The sequence below is a fragment of the Amblyraja radiata genome, chromosome 17, assembly GCF_010909765.2.
Source record: "Amblyraja radiata isolate CabotCenter1 chromosome 17, sAmbRad1.1.pri, whole genome shotgun sequence".
NCBI lineage: Eukaryota > Metazoa > Chordata > Chondrichthyes > Rajiformes > Rajidae > Amblyraja > Amblyraja radiata.
This window is the reverse complement of record NC_045972.1, coordinates 3,771,633-3,792,763: the sequence shown is the minus strand read 5'-3', so window position 1 is coordinate 3,792,763 and position 21,131 is coordinate 3,771,633. Positions and strand designations below refer to the sequence as shown.

The 21,131-nt window shown below is 44.1% G+C and overlaps 1 protein-coding gene across 1 annotated transcript in view; it reads left to right on the top strand.

The window, feature by feature from the left end:
• klhdc4 (kelch domain containing 4) overlaps positions 1 to 21,131 on the top strand; it is an 86,903-nt gene that overhangs the window by 15,294 nt on the left and 50,478 nt on the right. The window contains exons 3-5 of the mRNA XM_033035638.1: positions 154 to 232; positions 7,938 to 8,036; positions 8,549 to 8,685. Of these exons, the coding sequence (XP_032891529.1) occupies positions 154 to 232; positions 7,938 to 8,036; positions 8,549 to 8,685 (315 nt within the window). The remainder of the gene's footprint in view (positions 1 to 153; positions 233 to 7,937; positions 8,037 to 8,548; positions 8,686 to 21,131) is intronic.

Below are 21,131 nucleotides of genomic sequence, written 5' to 3'. Positions count from 1 at the left end.
GGATCTTTGTCCCAAACATTATGGAGGGCACAGTGATTATCATTTATTGGATATGTACACTGAGCTCTCCTTATCAGCTTTGAGTTATTTCATTTTGAAGAACAATTATTTTGTTTAAATAATAAATTTAACCTGTTTTTCCATTTCTTACAGGTTGAATGCATCACTGTCATCACATCCTGAGAAAGACGAATTGATTCTCTTTGGTGGTGAATACTTCAACGGCCAAAAAGTAAATTCATTGTAATATAGCTTTGATTTGGGTTTGCCTCAGAAAATTCTGTATTTTTGGGCATAGGAAATAAGAAAGTTCATACATTTACTGTCTTTTGGGGACCATGGGATGCCCTGAAGAAGTGGCATACAATGTAATCACCTGGAGTGAGAGTGTGATGATGTGAATCAATTTAGATAGCTGAGGGAGAAGGCTGTTCACCATCATTTCCGGAAGAAAATTCCAAAGACTTAGGACCCACTGAGAGAATAATTCATCCTGTTTGTGTCTTAAAGGAAACTGTATTTTTTAAGCCCCAATAGTTCTAACCTTTGCTCATACGACGAACCACCAACCCCAGGTAACATAAAATCAAAAAACTACAGATGCTGGAAATCTGAAACAAAAATAGAAATCCTCAGCTGACCATGGAATCTGAGTTAATATTTTTGATCAAAAACTCTTCATCAGAAAAGAAGCAGCTTAAAACAAGTTGTACTCTCAATGCCAATTTTCACACTTGCTTATGTTTATAGTTTCCTGAAGTTCCTACTGTGCTTTGTAGTTTCTTGAATTTACTTTCATATTCTGTCACTTATTAGCAATCTTAACAACGATAATTTCGCTATCTTAATCTGGGCCATTGATTAAATTGTAAAACGTTAAATCGTCAACACCTATCCATGTGCCACAACAAACAATACATTTATCCAATCAATAAAGTGTTCATACCTACTGATTCTATTTCTGATTAGCCAGCCAATCTTCTGGTCATCCCATTATGTTACAGGTTGAACACCGATGTTCCTGCTACTGATGGTGGTACCCACCCCTTTTATCTGGACAAAATTACAAAAGCTCAGTTGAAATTCCCAGAACGGCCACAGATGGCATTGCGAGTCCTCTTTCCGGTTGTGTCCCTCTTGTGGTGAAAGAGTTATTTGTTTACATCTAACCATTGAAATCCCTTCTTGGCCTTGCTTTTTTAATTTCTGCTGACACAATGTTTAAGCTTTTCACTATTTCAACTATGCCTGGCCCCCGCAGACCACCTCACAGCCCCTCCTCCCACCATTCTGGCCAATTTTCTGCTTCCCCTCTGGAACTCTGAATTTCCTGTCAAGCCTTCTCTAAATTACTGAGCACCTTTAAAAGGCTGCTTCCCAAAATCAATTTTTAACCATGCTCTCGATCTTCTCTCCTAACTGTTTCGCAAAGACCCTTGTTTTAATGACCCCCTTATAACGGATTTTGGATATAGCAGACAGACCTGCCGACCCATCCCCGGCTCCCAACATCTCCCCGGGGGCTGCATACACTGCCAGCTTCCGACCCCACACCTGACTCACAAGATGCACCAATGAGCCTTTCTTCACCCACCGCACGGTCTGGTGGCCAGGCTGTTGTTGCAGCTCACGTTATAGCCCCTGTGGACAGCGCTTTCTTCGGGGCGCTGCCACTGACAGAATGTGCCCGATTACCGTGAGGCTCCTTCCCCTCTCACCTGCTGCTGCGGTAGCTTTGTCCGCTCTACCGCTGCCGTCTGCTTCTCCCGTCGCTCTGTCCAGTCGGCATCTTTCCCCCCACACCCCTACCCCTCCTCCTTCCTCTCTCCCCATTGCTGCTGCCTCGGCAGTAAGTGAGAGGCGAGGGAGCCCCAAGATGGCTGATCGTGTTCTGTCATCTGTGTATTGTCATTTCATTATCACATGACCTCTGTTGGTCTGGAAAAATGGATAATCGAGAAAGGCTCTGGAACCAAGGGTGACAGAAAATCAGTGTTCAACCTGTACTTATTTCACCATGATTTTCTTTTCTCCACAATAACCTTTGATGTGACACCTTATCAATGACCTTCTGGAAATTAGAGTATAGTGCACGCACTGGTTCTCCTTAATTCACAGCAGATGATTGTGCATATGTTTTAAAGGTTTAAGGTAACAAATAATGACTTTTATTATGGAATGTTTATTGGAGGAAAGAGTTTTCACCACAAAAATGTAATATCTCTTTTGCTTATTCGTGCTGTTTCTCTTTAAACTCTTTAAAAGAATGAGAGATGTGTCCAACCCAATGCAATGATTCAGATAAGGGAAGAATTTTGTTTCATTATTCGATGTTACATAGCAACACATATAGAGCTAAATTGATGATAGGTGACATAAAGTAGAATAAATTCATTTGGCGGTTTGCTGTTGTATTCAGCAGGCAGGAAGACTTGTTTGCACGCTGTACCTCTCTGAATCCACACCAACCATCTATCACTCATTTACCCTAATCCTACATTAAGCCCATATTTAATTCTCCCCATTCTCATCAACTCCCCACAGAATCTACCACTCATTTACACACTATGGGCAATTTACAGCGGCTAATTAACTTACCGATTTGCACATCTTTGGCATAGGGGAGGGTTGGCACGGTGGCACACAGCTGCTGCCGCACAGCACCAGGGACCCGGGTTCGATCCTGATCTTGGTTGTTGTCTGTGTGGTGTTTGTACATTCTCACTGTGACCGCACGTGTTTTCTCTGGGTGCTTTGATTTCCTCCCATTCCAAAGATGTGCAGGTTTGTAGGTTGATTGACTTCTGTGTAGGAAGTGAAAGTGGGATAATATAGAACTAATGTGAATGGGTGATTAATAGTCGACGTGGACTCAGTTGGCCGAAGGGTCTGTTTTCACGCTGCATCCCTAAACTATACGAAACCAGAGCACCCAGAGGAGACTCATGCAGCCACAGGGACAACACATAAAAACCACACGAGGTCAGGGTTGAACACAGGGTTGCAATATCCATTTATTTTTCTTCTCCCACCTCTCCTGTCAAATTAACAACATTTTTAAAGATTTAGTTTAGTTTAGAGATACAGCACGGAAACAGGCCTTTCGGCCCACTGAGTCCGCTCTAACCAGCGATTACCGTAATAACACTATCCTACACAGACTTGGGACAATTTACAATTATACCAAGCCAAATAACCTACTACCCTGTATGTCTTTGAAGAGTGGGAGAAAACCAGAGACCCCGGAGAAAACCCATGTAGGTCACGGGGAGAACGTACAAACTCTGCACCCGTAGTCAGGATTGAACCCGGATCTCTGGCACTGTAAGGCAGCAACTCTATTGCTGCGCCACCGTGGATCTCCAGTTAAACCTAACAAATAATTTCCACCTTGCTTGTAATGCTGTAATATGCATTGATGCTAAATCAAATTACACCTAGACAGCTGTGATCAGCATTTATACACTGCAGATTTCAGATTCGCAGAACAGCTGAAACCTAGCTGCATAAGAAAATATTTTTTTTACCAATTCTTACAAAAAATATGGCCTGTAATAGTACATCTGTAAGCTTTATAATATTTGGGCAGGAAATTCACTTTTGTTATTCCAAGCAGAGTTGGACGGGGAGATTTGGCTGTTAAATCTACAAAAAGCAACAGAGAAAATGAACCAGATTGAAGAAGAGTCCCAACCTGAAATGTCACTTATCCATATTCTCCAGGGATGCTGCCTGAACCGCTGACTTACTTTAGTACTTTTTTGTGTGTAATCTAGCAGTTCAAAGTTTCCACAGAGAAAATTAACTGTTTCTGTGTGGGTTTGATTCATTAGTAATTCCAGTAGCAGTGGAATACCAGGGAATTAGCCTGAAATACCAGGGAATTCGGATGAAATTATCCTAAAATATTACTTTTGTTCCTGGTTTTGGGTTAATTTGGACATTGAGCATTTTTAATTTGCATTCATTGAATCATAGTTTCAACGTGGAAACAGGCCCTTCGGCCCAACCTGCCCACACATGTCCCAGCTACACTTGTCCGCGTTTGGTCCAAATCCCTACAAACCTGTCCTATCCATGTTCTTTTCTAACTGTTTCTTAATTGTAGGGATGGTCCCTGCCCCACCACCTCCTCTGGCAGCTTATTCCATACACCCACCACCCTTTGCGTGGAAAAAGTCACCCCTCAGATTTCTATAAAAACTTTTCCCCTTCACCATAAACCTTAATGGGCTGTTTAACTACAATACAGTCACTCTATTCATTCCAGTTTGATAAATCCCAATGGTATTTATGAAGATCATTAATACAAGAATTATTCTCCAAAGCCTCATAAAATTTTTTATAAATGCTGTTGCTTGAAAATATGGTGAAGGACTAGTTAACTTTGCCAGTACAATATCAACAGCCTAGCTGTGTTTGTAAGAAATATCCAGCAATGAACCTGACCAATTTACAGACCAAATTTTAAAACTACCGTATTTCCCGGCAATGAAGACACACCCGCATTTTGAGTGACTAAATTTTGAAAAAAGGCTGGCAGGACATAGAATTTCTCAAAATTATTTAAAAATTTTTTTTTAATATGGAAGTGACAATTCAATTTGCCCAAGGCTTCCAGATCTCATCCATACTGAATGGGTGTCGGGTGGAGGTGGATGGCAGGTGGAGGTGGAGAGATGGTGGGAAAAAAGGGAGCGCTAAGGAACAAGGAAATTCAAACATAAGGATCAGTAGTGCCAAAATGGGAGCGGCCGCTGGGACCAGACAGCATCCCCGTGCTGGCAGAAGGCGCTGGGGTGGCGGCCGGTTACGCTGTCTGGTCCCGGCGGCCACTCGCAGCCACCCGAGCTTCTTCCCTCCCCGGCGGCAGTCGGAATTTAAGGATTTGTGCGAAGCGGCTGACATGAGCGAGGCCGGCATGTGGCAGGAGAGAGGTGTTCAGATGGAGAGCAATGCCAGAGGTGAGCGGGCCAGCAAAAGGCGCTGAGGTGGCGGCCGATTCCGCTGTTCGGTCCCGGCAGCCACCCAAGCTACTTCCCGCATCACCCACAATGCGGTGGCTCCGTGCCCAAAGCGCCGCGGCAGCGGTGAGTGAGTTGCTGGCATGATCCCCGACCCCCTCCTTCTCAACGCTCCTGCTCGTGCTGACCCGGGCAAGACTCTCCACACGCTATGAAAGGAACTCTTCCCACCCCCCCCCCTGCTTCCCACTTTACAGCCGCTTCCCATCAGCTTCCAGCAATGAGGGATAGACTTGACTATCGTTCTTGATGTTGCTGTACTGAGGGATAGCCAAGTCTATCTTTCTTGGCTAACAACCTAACCTTCGGCCTCCAAGACGCAGGTAAATTTTTGTGCCTTATTTTTGGGTAATAAATAGCGCCTTCATTGCCGGGAATTACGGTAAATTGAATGTCCAATTCTAAAATTGTGCTTCCCAACTCTCCTGTAGATTTTTTTTGCATGATCTGTGCTCAATGGTTTAGCCCAAAGATAGACACAAAAGGCTGGAGTAACTCAGCGGGCATCTCTGGAGAGAAGGAATGGGTGACATTTCAGGTCTCGACCCAAAACGTCATCCATTCCTGCTCTCCAGAGATGCTGCCTGTCCCGCTGAGTCACTCCAGCTGTTTGTGGCTATGTTTGGTTTAAACCAACATCTGCAGTTCATACAAACATAGATGCAGGAGTAGGCCATTCTGCCCTTTTGAGCCAGCGCCATTCTGCCCTTTGATATGATCATAGCTGATCATCCAAAATCAGTACCCCGTTCTTGCTTTTTCCCCATATCCCTTGATTCCCTTAGCGCTAAGAGCTAAATCTAACTCTCTCTTGAAAACATCAATGAATTGGCCTCCACTGCCTTCTGTGGCAGAGGATTCCACAGATTCGCCAACTATTTTCAGTCAAAAGTTGGTAATCTTTTGCTGCTTCACAGTGCCAGGCCCGGGTTTGATCCTCACCTCAAATGCTGTCAGTGTGGACTTTGCACGTTTCTCCCGCGACCACTTGGGTTTTCTCCAGGTGCTCTGATGGTCGGAGAGGACTCGTGAGCCGAAGGGTCTGTTACTATACTGTATCTCTAAACTATATTAAACCAAGCTTCTCCATCTCCTATGGTTGCCATCATTTCTTATCCAGAAGATAAAGGTATACATTCTCAAATATTGAAACTAGCCTTCATAGTAGTCCAAAAACATTGTGATCAGTTGATTTTGGAAGAGAGAAGACTTTTTAAGCATATTCATTTAATCTCATTAACCCACGAAGTGGAACTCTTAATAGTAATTTTACAATAAGAAGCATGCGTTAATTTTGTTTTCACACCAGAGCGTTTTAAAGGCATCCAGACATTTGTGAGTTGCAGTTACTGATAATAGTGTTGAAAATGCAGCAGCTTGTTAGCATGCAGCAAATCCCCAGAGAAAGCAATATGATAATGACCAAGTAACATTTTTATAGTGATAATGGTTGAGAGATAAAAAAATAAGTTGTACAGTGGGAAACCTTTCCTTGTCATCTTGGAATGTTGCCGTGTAGTTTTTTTTGTATTCACATCTTAGGACAGATGGAATATTGTTTCATCACAAATATTTTTACTTTTAGACCTATGAGAATGCAGCACAGATGCCTATATAACTTGTATATGTTGTGTAAGGAGTTGTTAGTATTAGGTACGAAATGCCTAAATGCATGTGCCCCATAATTTAAAGCAGCAAATGCATTCATTGAACAGATTATGTTTACAATAACGTGTGTCGATTTTTATCCTGCAAAAATGTGTTTTAAAATTGTGCAGGATTTATAAGTAACTGCAGCAAAAGAAATTGAGATTTTCCAGATATATTTTGCTTCAGAGCATTCATCACTTATTGGAATATTTTCGGCTTATCTAGATCGCTGCACTAAACGAGTAAATCAAATAGTATTCAGGTTTTGATTTGTGTTGCCACTGCTGGATACTTTTTCTATGATTATTCAAATGATGCAGAGATATATCCATCATGTATGCCATCTCATCAGCTCCTTTGTGAAATTGTAATTATTTCTGTAACATTATCTTGTCTCACAAAAAATAAACATTTCTGCAACTGGGGGGAAAAATCCAAGAAGGTTATATGATGGTGTGATTTTTGAATATAAACTTTATTATAAAAGAATCCAAAGCACCAATCCCATTTTGTAGACTTAATTATTTTATATTTTAGAAAAGAATGTGTGTTATTATTTGGCAAGTATTATTCAGCCATATGTTTCTGATGTTGTCCAATTTTACTTTTCATTGAAGTTTGGTGTAGGTCAAATCTTGTGATTGAACTGAATTTATCTGTTTCCAACCATCTAAATTAACATTACACCAAGGTATTTACCCAGATTAAGAGAAAAGTAGACAATCAAATTCCTTGGTAGACAAAAATGCTGGAGAAACTCAGCGGGTGAGGCAGCATCTATTGAGCGAAGGAAATGGGCAACGTTTTGGGTCGAAACCCTTATTCAGACTGATGTGAGGGGGGGGCGGGAAGAAGAAAGGAAGAGGAGGAGCCAGAGGGCTGAGGGAGAGTTGAGAAGGGGAGGAGAAAGTAGGGACTATCTGAAATTAGAGAAGTCAATGTTCATACCGCTGGGGTGCAAACTGCCCAAGCAAAATATGCTGCTCTTCCAATACACGGTGGTCCTCACTCTAGCCATGGAGGAGGCCCAGGACAGAAAGGTCGGATTTGGAATGGGAGGGGGAGTTGAAGTGCTGAACCACCAGCATCTGCAGTTCCTTCTTAAACAAAATCAAATTCCTTGGATCTGTCTTGGACAGTTGTTGCTAAAAGACAATCTTTGCCTCATTCAATTGGGAAATAGCACATCATGAAATTGAGACAGGCATAAATTATTTATTTAGTACTTTGCTAATGGAGCTCTTAATCTCTGCCTTCTTACAGACTTTTCTCTACAATGAGTTATATTTGTACAACATCAAGAAGAATGCATGGTCAAAACTGGAAATCCCAAATCCACCAGCTCCACGCTCTGCCCATCAGGTAAAATTAAATATATACATTTGGCCAATAAGAGAGAATTAAAAAAAAAGATAATCTTTGGGAATTTGTATCTCCAAGCAATTGTACATATGAATAAACAGATGGTCAATTATGATATTTTAACTACCTTATTATTCCATGTCCACCACGATAAAAAAAAAAAGCTTTTGCCCCTGATTCAGAATCTGTTGGGTTTTAGAAATCACTTTATTACCTTCATTCATGTATGTCAGTATTGATGTGTTTGAGTAAGTGAGAACTCTCAGCATGGAAGTCAATTTTGTCCATGCTACTGAGGACATTCTCAATTTTGGATCTTTCTGCATAAGATGAAATCAAAAGTTTCCACTAGTTTGTTAGAAAATTCTGATACATTTTCTCAATTGTAATACAAGAAGAATCTAGCATTATTTTCATTCTGCACTGTAATTTTAATGTATTGCATAACATTCCTTTTCCAATAATATACAGTGTTTGAGCTAACTGCAATGTCTGCTTTGTTTTGTGAATAGGCGGTGGTTGTTTCTCAAGCAGGTGGACAACTTTGGGTGTTTGGTGGAGAATTTGCATCCCCAAACGGTGAACAGTTTTATCATTATAAGGATCTTTGGGTGCTGCATCTTGCCAGCAGAACATGGGAACAAATCAAGTAGGAGTTTAGTTTTATATTTGCTGACAGTTTTATATTCCATTTCCCCTATCATTCAATGTTAAGAAGTATCTCTCATACATACTTATGTTAAATATGTTTAATAATTGTTGCTTAAGACATTGTGAAATAAGTTTCCCAGTACATGTGGGTTTTTCTTACATCACTTCAGAGTCAAGTAGCATGGAAGAAGGTCCTTTGTCTTATTTGGCCCATTAAGCATGTATTTACCCCAATCCTATAATCCCATTTTATTCTCTCCTTATTTCACTTGCCTCTCCCCAGATTCTATGACTCGCCTATAGACTAGAGACAATTTACTGTGGTCAATTAACCTACTGATTCATGAGTCTTTGGGATGTGACAGGAAATCAAAACACCAGGAAAAAACAAGCCCAGTCAAAGGGAGAATTTGTTTTTAGTTTAGAGGTACATCATGGAAACATGCCCTTCGGCCCAACGAGTCAATGCTGACCATGAATCGCCCGTTCACACTTGTTTTATGTTATCCCACTTTCTCATACACTCTCTACGTACTAGAGGCAGTTTCCAGAGGCTAATTAAGCTACAACCCCGCATGTCTTTGGGATGTGGAAGAAACCGGAGCACCAGGAGAAAAACCCATGCAATCACAGCGAGAATGTGCAAACTCCTCATGGACAGCACCTGAGGCCAGGATCCAACTGGATCTCTGACACTGTGAGGCAGAGCTCAACCAGCTGCGCCTCTGTGCCGCCACAGTCACGCAGTGAGCACCGGATGTCAGGGCGGAATCTCGGTTGCTGGAGTAGTGAGGCAGCGATACTACTCGTCGTGCCACTGTCCAATCTTAGATTTCTTTCAATTTGGGGTTCATGTAAAATCTGTACAGAAATAAAATAATGAAGCTGCATAAACCTACCAACAAGTTTTCATAGAGTCAGAATCAGAATGCTTTATTGTCATTGCATGTGTCACATACAACGAGATTACTGTGTCTCTCCATTTAAAAGAACTTCAAACATTCACATATTCATACTTTTTACACTCCCTCCCTCCCCAAACCCACCCATGGATTCACATTTACATAAATTATCACTGTCTCCCACCCCCCCTCCTTCCCCATAACCCGCTCCCGAGACAGAGTTCAGTTCCAAGATTGCTGATGGGTAAAAGCTGTTCTTGAGTCTGGCAGTGCGTGACTTTAGCGACCTGTACCTTTTTCCTGAGGGCAGCAGTGTGAAAAGGTGGTGACAAGGATGTGTAATGTCTTTCACGATATTACAGGTCCTGCTGCGGCATCTGGAGTGGTAAATGTCCTCCAGAGGGGGCAGGGGGAGTCCAATGATACCCTGGGCAGTTTTTATCACCCTCTGGAGAGCTGCTCTGTCAGCTGCTGAACAGTTCCCAAACCAGGCAGTTATGCAGTAAGTCAGTATGCTTTCTACCGAACAGCGGTAGAAAGACTCCAGCAGTTTAGCAGACAGATGGGCCTTCCTCAGTGTTCTGAGGAAGTAAAGTCTCTGTTGCGCCTTTTTTACAACTACAGCAGAGTTCACAGACCATTTAAGATCCTCACTGATGTTGATCCCCAGAAATTTAAAACTAGGCACCCTCTCCACCTCCTCGCCCCCTATCTCCAGTGGCCTGAGCTCCGCTCTATGTCGCCTGAAATCAGTGATGATCTCCTTTGTCTTTTTAGTGTTCAGAGAGTGATTGTTGTGAGCACACCACTCAGAAAGTCTGTGCACCTCCTCTCTATAGGCGACCTCGTTCCCATTTGAGATGAGCCCCACCACGATTGTATCGTCAGCAAATTTTATGATCCTATTTGCGGGGTGATGGGGCAAGCAGTCATGTGTGTATAGGGCGTAGAGGTGCGGACTGAGCGCACACAGCCCTGCGGTGCTCCTGTGCTGAGGGTCAGGGATGTCGAGGTGTAGGGTCCAAGTCTCACCGTCTGTGGGAGTTCACTGAGAAAGTCCAATATCCACCGACACAGTTGACTGCTGAGGCCAAGGTCTAGCATTTTTGTGATCAGCTTGCTGGGTATGATTGTATTAAAAGCTGAGCTGTAATCAACAAAAAGCATCCTGACATATGACCCCTTCTCCTCTAGGTGTTGTAGTGCAGCATGGAGGACAGTGTTTATGGCATCCTCTGTAGCTCTATTAGCCCTATATGCATACTGGTGTGGGTCGAGTGAGGGGGGGAGAGATAATTTAAGGTGGCCTAGGACCAGCCTTTCAAAGCACTTGGAGACTACAGATGTAAGAGCAATGGGCCTGTAGTCATTGAGGGAGTTGATGTTTGTCTGCTTGGGCATAGTGGTGATAGTGGTGGTTTTCAGGCACGCTGGCACGGAGGAGTGTGCTAGTCATACATGGGATTATAAGATTGGGGTAAATACATGCTTGATGATAGGCATGGGCCAAAGGGCCTTTTTCCATGCAACTTGACTCTGAAGTGATATGGAAACAGATGATAGAAAACAGGCCCTTCAGCCAACTTGCCCACACCGACCAACATGTCTCACCTGCACGAGTCCCACCTGCCTGCGTTTGGCCCATATCCTTCCAAACCTGTCAGATCCATGTACCTATCTAATTGTTTCTTAAATGTTGCAATAGTCCCAGACTGCTCAACCTCTCCCTATAGCTCAGACCCTCGAGTCTTGGCAATATCCTCGCAACATTTCTTAAACAAATGGTACTGTTTCACAAACAGAAGCACCTGTTAACTCATAGAAACATAGAAATTAGGTGCAGGAGTAGGCCATTGGGTATGTATGAAGTACAATTACCTAACAATTTATATATTCAGTTGTTAGTATTCTCTGAGGAATATGGTAAGTACAACTTATTAAAATGTGTTAATTTTATAAAGTTTGGCATTTTCCCTCAACAAATCATCTGAAAGAAAAGGCCATCATTCTAAATTTGAAACTCTGATCACAGTGTCCATTCAATTCAATAGCTGATGATTTTTTTTGGCTGAGAAGATGGACATAATATGCTTACAATTGGATTGTTGTGTAACCACCAGTCCAGAAATCTCGGGTTATTAATAACATTATTTCCAGACCTTTTAGGACAGTTGGTTAACCGTCTTAAATAGGGTTGGAAATTGGGTCCAAGGAATAGCTATGACAATGGGGGTGAACAAGGCCTCCACCAGTATGATTCTTCTATTGGCCACAATTTAGCAAATTAAAGGATTGAAATACCAGATTGCATGTTATTTCTTTTGGACCAATTGACAGACATCACTTTTTGACACATTTGCAGGATGAGACTTGTTTTTTATGTTTGCATGTCAAACTAAGATTCTTCCAATACAGGTCAAGTTATTTATTCAGATAATTGATGGAATTCATTTGGGAATAGTTCTACTTTGTGAGGCTGTTGCTCTCTTGGTGAGCCTTAAATTCCTTTCTAATTTTGCTTGCCCATTTTGAAGCAGTCCAGCTAGAAATCATGTTTGGCACAAAGATTGTGGGCCAAAGGGCCCGTTCTTGTGCTGACTCTTCTATGTTGAGAAGAAGTTCAGATTGTTAGCTTATGAGTACTTGTGTAGTGACAGTGATGAGCATGTGATTCATGCTGCTGGGTGAGGATCGTAGTAGATGGTATTGATACTTATGTAGATGTCTGCTGCATAACTGGCCACAGGTAGTGAGTGGGAGAAATCTATATGCCAATATGGATCCAGAAGACTGAAACACCTGTTTCAGTGCTGCAGATCCTGCAACAATGGAACAGAGGAAATTCATGCCAAAAAGGTGGTTGTGGTCCAACCTCATTACCTGGTTTGCTGCATATGAATAAAATGCTTTCAAAGTTCCAAATGCTCGCAGTCACCTTTGGATTAATTGATACTTTATCACATATGACATGTCACAGGGAAATTCTTAGTTTTGCGTACCATACTCAAAGAATGCAAAGAATTGCCACGTACAGGGGCGCTGACAAACTTACATTTTTTTTCTGGTGGCCCTCCACACCCGGCTCCTCTTTGTTCTCGGCGGCGCTTGCTTCTCCAACCTCCGGCACCCACCGCGGGGCCCATCCATAACCGCCATCCGCCGAGTCCTCTCTTGAATGGCACCGCGGCACTCGCCGGGAGCTTCCTCGCTCCTCTATGGCCCACTTCGCTCTCGGCGGCTGCTCATGTATCTCACGGTCCATCGACGTCCCCAGCGAGTGATGGCTTGGCCCCGCTAGACGAGAACACTCTCGGTCTCGCTGCTCACTGGGAACCTTTTAACCTTTTTAAAGATAATCTGATTACAGAGACAAGGTGCAGTTATGGATCTGTGCAAGTGTTAATTGTTAATAATATTGGAAATTACTCAAGGTCCTGGCCAATCTTGTCATGTAAGGCACTTCCATGGAATCTTGGATGAGCATTTCATCTTTTGAAGCCAAATAAGTAAATGACTGTAGACAAAAGTGCTGGAGAAACTCAGCAGGATCAGCAGCATCTATGGAGCGAAGGAAATAGGCAACGTTTCGGGCCGAAACCCTTCTTCAGACTGATGTGGGGTGGGCGGGGAGAAGAAAGGAGAAAGGAAGAGGAGGAGCCAGAGGGCTGAGGGAGAGCTGAGAAGGGGAGGAGACAGCAAGGGCTACCGGAAATTGGAGAAGTCAATGTTTATGCCGCTAGGGTGCAAACTGCCCAAGCGGAATATGAGGTGATGCTCCTCCAATTTCCGGTGGTGCTCACTCTGGCCATGGAGGAGGCGCAGGACAGAAAGGTCGGATTCGGAATGGGAGGGGGAGTTGAAGTGCTGAGCCACCGGGAAATCAGGTTGGTTAATGCGGACCGAGCGGAGGTGTTCGGCGAAACGATCGCCAAGCCTACGCTTGGTCTCACCAATGTAGATCAGCTGACATCTCGAGCAGCGGATGCAATAGATGAGGTTGGAGGAGATGGGAAGATGTGGCGAGAGTTGGGGTCACGTTGGAGGTGGCGAAACTATTTGTTGTATGTGACGGCTAGTGGGGTGAAAGGTGAGGACTAGGGGGACTCTGCACTTGTTACGAGTGGGGGGGATGGGGAGAGAGAGCAGCGTTGCGGGGTATAGATGAGACCCTGGTGAGAGCCTCATCTATAGTAGGGAGGGGAACCCCCGTTCCCTGAAGAATGAGGACATTTCCGATGCCCTGGTGTGGAACAGCTCATCCTGGGAGCAGATGCGGCTTAGACGGAGGAATTGGGAGTAGGGGATGGAGTCCTTACAGGAAGCAGGGTGGGAAGTGTTGTCTAGATAGCCATGGGAGTCAGTAAGTAAATGACTGTTCTTTATCAATCAGTTAAATTGCTGGGAGGAGTCTTCTATTGGAATATGTTCAACCCTCCAGGAGACTTTTGGGTGTGTGCCAGACGTGAACACTAATTTGGTTGGAGATAACGCGAAATAGCCTGTAATTTGCTATGTTTCAATGCTTTCAATGTGTTACCTTCAGCTGCTTGACAATGCTGCACTAATTGCATGGTACGAGTGACTGAATACATGATTATCTGAATGAGGATTACCTCACTGGAAAAATAAATATTCAAATAATTAATCATTTCAGCAGTATAATTTAAGTACCTTGATCCATATTAGAAAAAAAACATGGTCAATGATCAATCTAATGAAGTTGTCATTCTGCTAAACTTAGTATAGCTGTATGGTAATTCGCATATCACTGTACCTTAATTGGTACACGTGACAATAAAAGACCTTTGAAACCTTTGGACAACTGAGATGAACTGTAAATATGTGGGTGTTACAACCAAAAGCACTAAACTACGCCTTTGCAATTGGTTAAGATGGTTCAGGTTTCAAGTGGACATTGCAAGATAATAGACACAAGGAACAGCTTAAGGATTTAGAATTAAGAATAGTAATATATCTGTGCATTGTGGAGGACCTGATTATAATCACCTATAGTATTTTCTTTGACTGGATAGCATGCAAACAAAAGCATTTCACTGTACCTCAGTACACGTGATAATCTATACATAACTAAAATTCTCATCTTGTGCTCTTCCGGTTTGCGCATTTTTTCTCTTTGCGCAAAAACGGTACCCAATAGCTAGCTCACTCACCGTTCTCCTGTGCTGCGAGTGCAACAAGTTTTGTTCCGATCGATGGTATATTGTAAAAGTTAGCGAGTTTAAAAATCTTAAAATCCGTGCGTGTGCAGATCGATCTCCTCTCCTGCTAGTCAGCGCCGCGCGGATTGGTCTCTTCTCCTGTCACTCCCCGGGACTGTCCACCCCTTCCTGCTCCATCGCATCTTTACTCGAGCTGAGGGATGCTGTAGGTGGCCGGCGGAGGTCTCCAACCGGACACAATTTTCGGAGGGACCGGAAGCGGCCAGGCACCGGAGATATCGCCGATGTCGCCAAACGGAAAGTGGAGACTCTGATCCCGGCAGGGGAGAACGACCAGCGCCCGCTGTGAGACCCCATGTGCACTGCCATCTCCAGCCCCTTCCCTTCTGGTCCCCCTCGCTGGCTCCTGCCCCCTCCCCCGTGATAGCCCCCCTCTCCCCCATGGCTCTCCCCCCCCCCCCCGCCAACACAGTCCTCTCCCCCCACACACCCCCTCCCCCCACAACCCCCCCGCCAACACTCCCCCCTCCCCCCACAATCCCCCCGCTCCCACACACCCCTCCCCCACCCACACACCCCTCGCCCACACACCCCTCTCCCCACAATCCCCCCCGCCCACACACCCATCTCCCCACAACTTCCCCGTCCACACACCCCTCCCCCCCCACACACCTGCCTTCCCCTCCTACATCCCTCCTCCCTCCCCCTCCCGCCCACATACACACCTCCACACCCCCCCCCCCACTTCCCCCCACACCACCCTCTTCCCCCCCCTCCTACCCCCCCCCCCCCCCCACCCACATACACCTCCTCTCCCCTCCCACCACACACACCCTTCCCTCCCCCTCCCTTCCACCCCTCCCACATATGAAGAGGAGGGGGAGGGTGTACTGGGGGATATGGGGAAATGAGCCGTGCCTGCGCAGTTAGGGGCCATGGGTGAGTGGTGGAATATTGCGTTGGGGGACCAGGCCTCCCGTGTGACTGGAACCCAACGGGTCCCACTTAGTCTAATAATAAACTAAACTACACTACTGAAACATAGAATAACTGGTGTGAACTAGACTATTACGTGTCTTATATCAACTGCCCTCTTAAGAAATCGGAGCATAACTTAAACACAAGTAAAAACTTATGTAAGAACTTTTATTATACAAAGCAGCAGTTCTTCTTGTGGCTTTTTTTTGTTGCTAGGTGTAGAATTCTTGCTTGTCTTCTCGTCTTTGCAGCCAACTGTTTGTCATCTTTTGAAATTAAGTTATTGTGGAAGACTGGAATGCTCAAATTATGGCTTGACTGATTCGGCAAAGAAAATGTGCTGGGGTGCAGCAACATCTTGCTTGCAGCTGGGCAGGATAATATTAAATATACCAGTTATGAACTCCTAATATGAATGTCTGGCACTTTAAAATATAAGAAGTACTTTAAAAAAGAAAATTGTTTTCCAAGGTATTTAAGAAAAATAGCACAAATCAATGATGTAACCAACCATTTAGATGAATTAGCGATCTTTTGATTGCCTGACAAAACGGGGATCCTTGTCCACAACATGCAGCCACAGAATGAAGTAACTGGAAGCACCAGGGAGGCCTCCATTCTGCCTGCAAACATGGTCGCTGGGCGGCCTGCAAGTTAGATTGAGGCAACAAGATCTATGACAAACCCAACGTTCTTTTGCCAATGTACAGTCCCAGAAAATAAGATTCAGGGTAGGGTATTGCTTCACCAAAGGGACATGGAGGAATGCTCTGTACTTTCTTTCACAGAGAGAGTCTGAAGAAGAGTCTCGACCCGATTCATCACCTATTCATTTTCATTTTCTCCGGAGATGTTGTCTGACCCGCTGAGTTACTCCAGCTTTTTGCGTCTATCTTCGGTTTAAACCAGCATGTGCAGTTCCTTCCTTCACTTTTTCACAGAGATGTGGCTTTGCCCCAATTCTCCAGATTTGGATCTCTAGTCCGAAGGTTTCTCAATCCATTGCTTGGACTCAAGGGGCCACTTGAGTAGCTGACAGCATCTACCTCATGATATCCTCCATGGCGTCTACCTCATAGTAAACTCTTCATATTACTTGGTAGGCTGGGTGACATTTAAGGATTTGGTAATGGACTCTAATGAATGTACCACGGTTGTTAACTGACTTCATAAGGAAATGTGTGGAGGAGTGCGCTCCCACCCAGACCATCCGAGTGTTCCTAACCTGAAGCCTTGCGATGAACCAGAAGATTTGCAAGCTATTGAGGACCAGATCTGCAGTGTTCAAGGTACAACCTTCTGAAGGCTATCGCAAATGCAGAGACACCCTTCTGGACTAAATTGGAGGCTCATGCAACTGTGGTAGGGCTTGCCTTATTGACCCAAGGATAACCTGAAGAAGGATCAGCCTGAAGAAGGGTCTCGTCCTGAAACATCTCCCATTCCTTCTCTCCAGAGATGCTGCCTGTCCCGCTGAGTTACTCCAGCATTTTGTGTCTACCAAGGATAGCCTAAATATGCATTTGGACATTCAGCAGGGTTTTGTACGTGAGAGATCATGCCTAATTCTACCTCAGTAACAGAACATCATGAACCATTTACTTCCTCTGGCCGGGTTTCTGGAACTCCGGCCCTGGCGAAGTCGGCAGATCACTTCCCATCGATGTCCGCGGCTAGATTTTGCTGGCTGATATCTCGGCCACTCAGTGGACTAGACGGACCGTTCTGGTACTGTTTTTTTCCTCTCTGAGGCCATGACCTCTTTTGGTCTGGCCAAATGGATAATGCGGAAAGGTTCTGTTACCAATTTATTTATTCTCTTACCTCCAGATCCCTCCCCTATACTTTTAGTCCAAAGGAGCGACCCAACCCAAAACATCATCCATCTCCAGAGATGCTGCCTGACCCACTTAGTTACTCCACCACTTTGTGTCTATCTCTAGTATATACCAGCATCTGCAGTTCCTTTCAACGCACCATGAACCACCTCTTGCATGACCATGAACTGTTTTTTATTCTTTTTGCAGTAATCTTGTTTTGCAGTCGTCTTCTTGTCACTGTCTTGTAGAATTTAATTATAATTTATGTGTAATTTGTTTTGTGCATTGTCTGAATTTGTGTGCCTGTGATGCTGCTGCAAGCAAGATTTTCATTGTACTTGTGCATACAACAGTAACTGACTTTTTGATTTCTACCATCTTTAGGATTTTATGTTTGTATTACTCAATACTTCATGACATTGCGTTTTCTAATCTTTATAGTTACCTGAATTACATTTCTTGTCTTATTTAATGTCCTTCACTAGCCTTGTTGTTCCATCTACAACAGGTCCACCACCGATTTTCTGGTACCCTTAGTTCCAGAGTCTTTCTGATTAATCCATTTTGCAGGACCAACAGAGGTCATTGGCCTTTGAGAGGAATCCAACGGTTCCAGAACAGTCCTTCTAGGCTGCTGAGTAGCTGAGATATCGGCTAGTAAAGTCTGGCCGCAGAAGGTTGCTATGGGAACTGATCTGCCGGCCTTGTCCGGGCCAGAGCTCCAGACCCAGGGCCATTAGGCAGCAAATTCGAATTGAACATCGACTTTGGAAATCAGCTCTGGGAACAGATCTGCTGGCTTCGGCTGGCCGGAATTCCAGAGCCGCAGCCACGTGACAGATTCGACCCGCTGATCGGCGCTGAAGTCCCAAAGAAGTCAAGATTTACCGCTTAACAGGGCCTAAACACCACATTTGTAGGGGGACCTCCACGCGGGATTTCAAGCGCGCGCTCGTAATTTAGTCCCAATTAAAAGAGGGGCCGGACCAACAGTAGTCGGAAAATAGGCGGTGGACTTGTGTATATATAAGCAAGTGGTCCATAATGTTGCAGAAGTTTTGAGAACTGTTTCTTTTCATTGTTAAAACAACTTATAGATCATGATTTTTCATTTTGATCAAAATGAATATAAATCAATTTTGTATTTTCAAGGTGGAAGAAGGAAGGTACAAGTGTTCAGAAATGTGTTTTTAACCTCTTTCATTGAAATGGCATTACATAAAGGACTAATGTAAAATTGGGTAGCTCATGATTCGAGCTAGTTTTGAGAATTTGCATCAATGATGGAGAAAGAACGCTTCAACTGTATACAATTAAAAACGATGCAATAATTAAAACAATAATAAAGCAATGAATCTCACACAGGAGAGCAGGAATTCCTGCTCTCCTGTGTGGTGGCACCACACAGGAGAGGATGGTGGCACTGTTGTAGATCCCTGCCTGGGGAAAAGTTCATAGAGGTCTCTTGCAGCATGCACTTAGACACTAAATTAGCCCAAACATCTTCACTAATCTACAAACAACATTCAACTATGCTCTTTAAACTAGTTGTGTGAAGTTTTGGTCCCCTAATTAACCGTGATGGCGGGACTGTCATATGCTGAGAGAATGGAGCGGCTGGGCTTGTATACTTTGGAATTTAGAAGTATGAGAGGAGATCTTATTAAAACATATAAGATTATTAAGGGTTTGGACACGCTAGAGGCAGGAAACATGTTCCCGATGTTGGGGGAGTCCAGAACCAGGGGTCACAGTTTAAAAATAAGGGGTAAGCCAGTTGGAACGGAGATGAGGAAACACATTTTCTCACAGAGAGTTGTGAGTCTGTGGAATTCTCTCAGAGGGCAGTGGAGGCCCGTTCTCTGGATACTTGTGGGGGGAGGGGGGTGAATGGGCTCTTGAAGATAGCGGAAACGGGATATGGGGAGAAAGCAGGAATGGGGTACTGATTGTGGATGATTAGCCATGATCACATTGAATGACGGTGCTGGCTCAAAGGGCCGCATGGCCTACTCCTGCATCTATTGTCTATAGTTGCATGCGCAGGGGGTTATTTATGTTCCATGTGTCTCTGGAAGTTTAGAGATGCAGCATAGAAACAGGCCCTTCACTACACCAAAGATAGACACAAAAAGCTGGTGTAACTCAGCGGGACAGGCAGCATCTCTGGAGAGAAGGAATGGGTGACGTTTCAGGTGGAGACCCTTTTTCAGTCTGAAGAAGGGTCTCGACCCGAAACGTCACCCATTCCTTCTCGCCAGAGATGCTGCCTGTCCTGCTGAGTTACTCTAGCTTTTTATATCTATATTCGGTTTAAACCAGAATCCGCAGTGCCTTCTTACACCTTCACCACACTGGTTCCAATCACCCGTTCATACTAGTTCTATGTTATCCCACTTTCACATCCACTCCCTACATTCTGGAGAGAAGGAACGGGTGATGTTTCGGGTCGGGACCCTTCTTCAGACAGTCTGAAGAACGGTCTCGACTCGAAACGGGTCTGAAGAAGGGTCTCGACCCAAAACGTCACCCATTCCTTCTCTCCAGAGATGTTGCCTGTCCCTCTGAGTGACTCCAGCATTTTGTGTCTATCTTCGATGTAAACAACATCTGCCGTTTCTCCCTACACGGTAGGGGCAATTTACACAGGGCCAATCAACCATACACCTTTGGGATGTGGGAGAAAGCCAGAGCACCCAGAGGAAACCCACGCAGTCACAGGGAGAACGTGCAAACTCCACACAGACAACACCCAAGGTCAGGATTGAACCAGGTTTCTGGTGCTGTGAAGCAACCATTTACCAGCTGTGCCACTGTGTAGCCCATATATGTACTTAAGGCTGCATGATCAGAGAGACCTTGTGATCTACTGGTAATTTCAAGTGAGTAAAATTATTTTCCAAAGAATTTGTTTTTCCAAGGGTTTGTTAGCAGAATCTCCATTCTAGCTGAAAACCCCATTTTAACCCTTGCATGATGGTGTGCAGCAAATACATTTCCCAAATTGGCCAAAACGTTACAAAATAACATTAGCGTGATTCACAGCCTGAATGATGCGTTAAAAACATATTTCCTGATGGAAACTGCATGTAAAACTCTCCATGTGGTTTAATCTTTATTCTTTTAGAATCTGGGCAGTGCTGGCAATGTCAGCATTTATTGGCCTAAGCAATTGACTTTTTAAAATGGTGGATAGACATAAATGCTGGAGAAACTCAGCGGGTGAGGCAGCATCTATGGAGCGAAGCAACATTTCGGGTCGAGACCCTTCTTCAGACCAGTTCAGATTTATAAATGGTGGTGAGCTTTGCTTTGAATTACTGTTGTCCTTATGGAGAAACTACTGTTGGAAAGTGAGTTCTAGTATTTAGATCCAATGAGTTGTCAGTTGTCATGAGCTTTACAAACTAAGGCTGTTCAGTGATGTAGGAAATACTTTGATGTCAGATGGGAACCCTTTAAATTGCTTTCATTTGATGATCTCAGCAGGTGTTTGTTTTGGTCTAGATTTGAATACGTTTTAGCTTGTAGCTTCCGGCTCCAATTTAGATCGCTCAGGGAAGA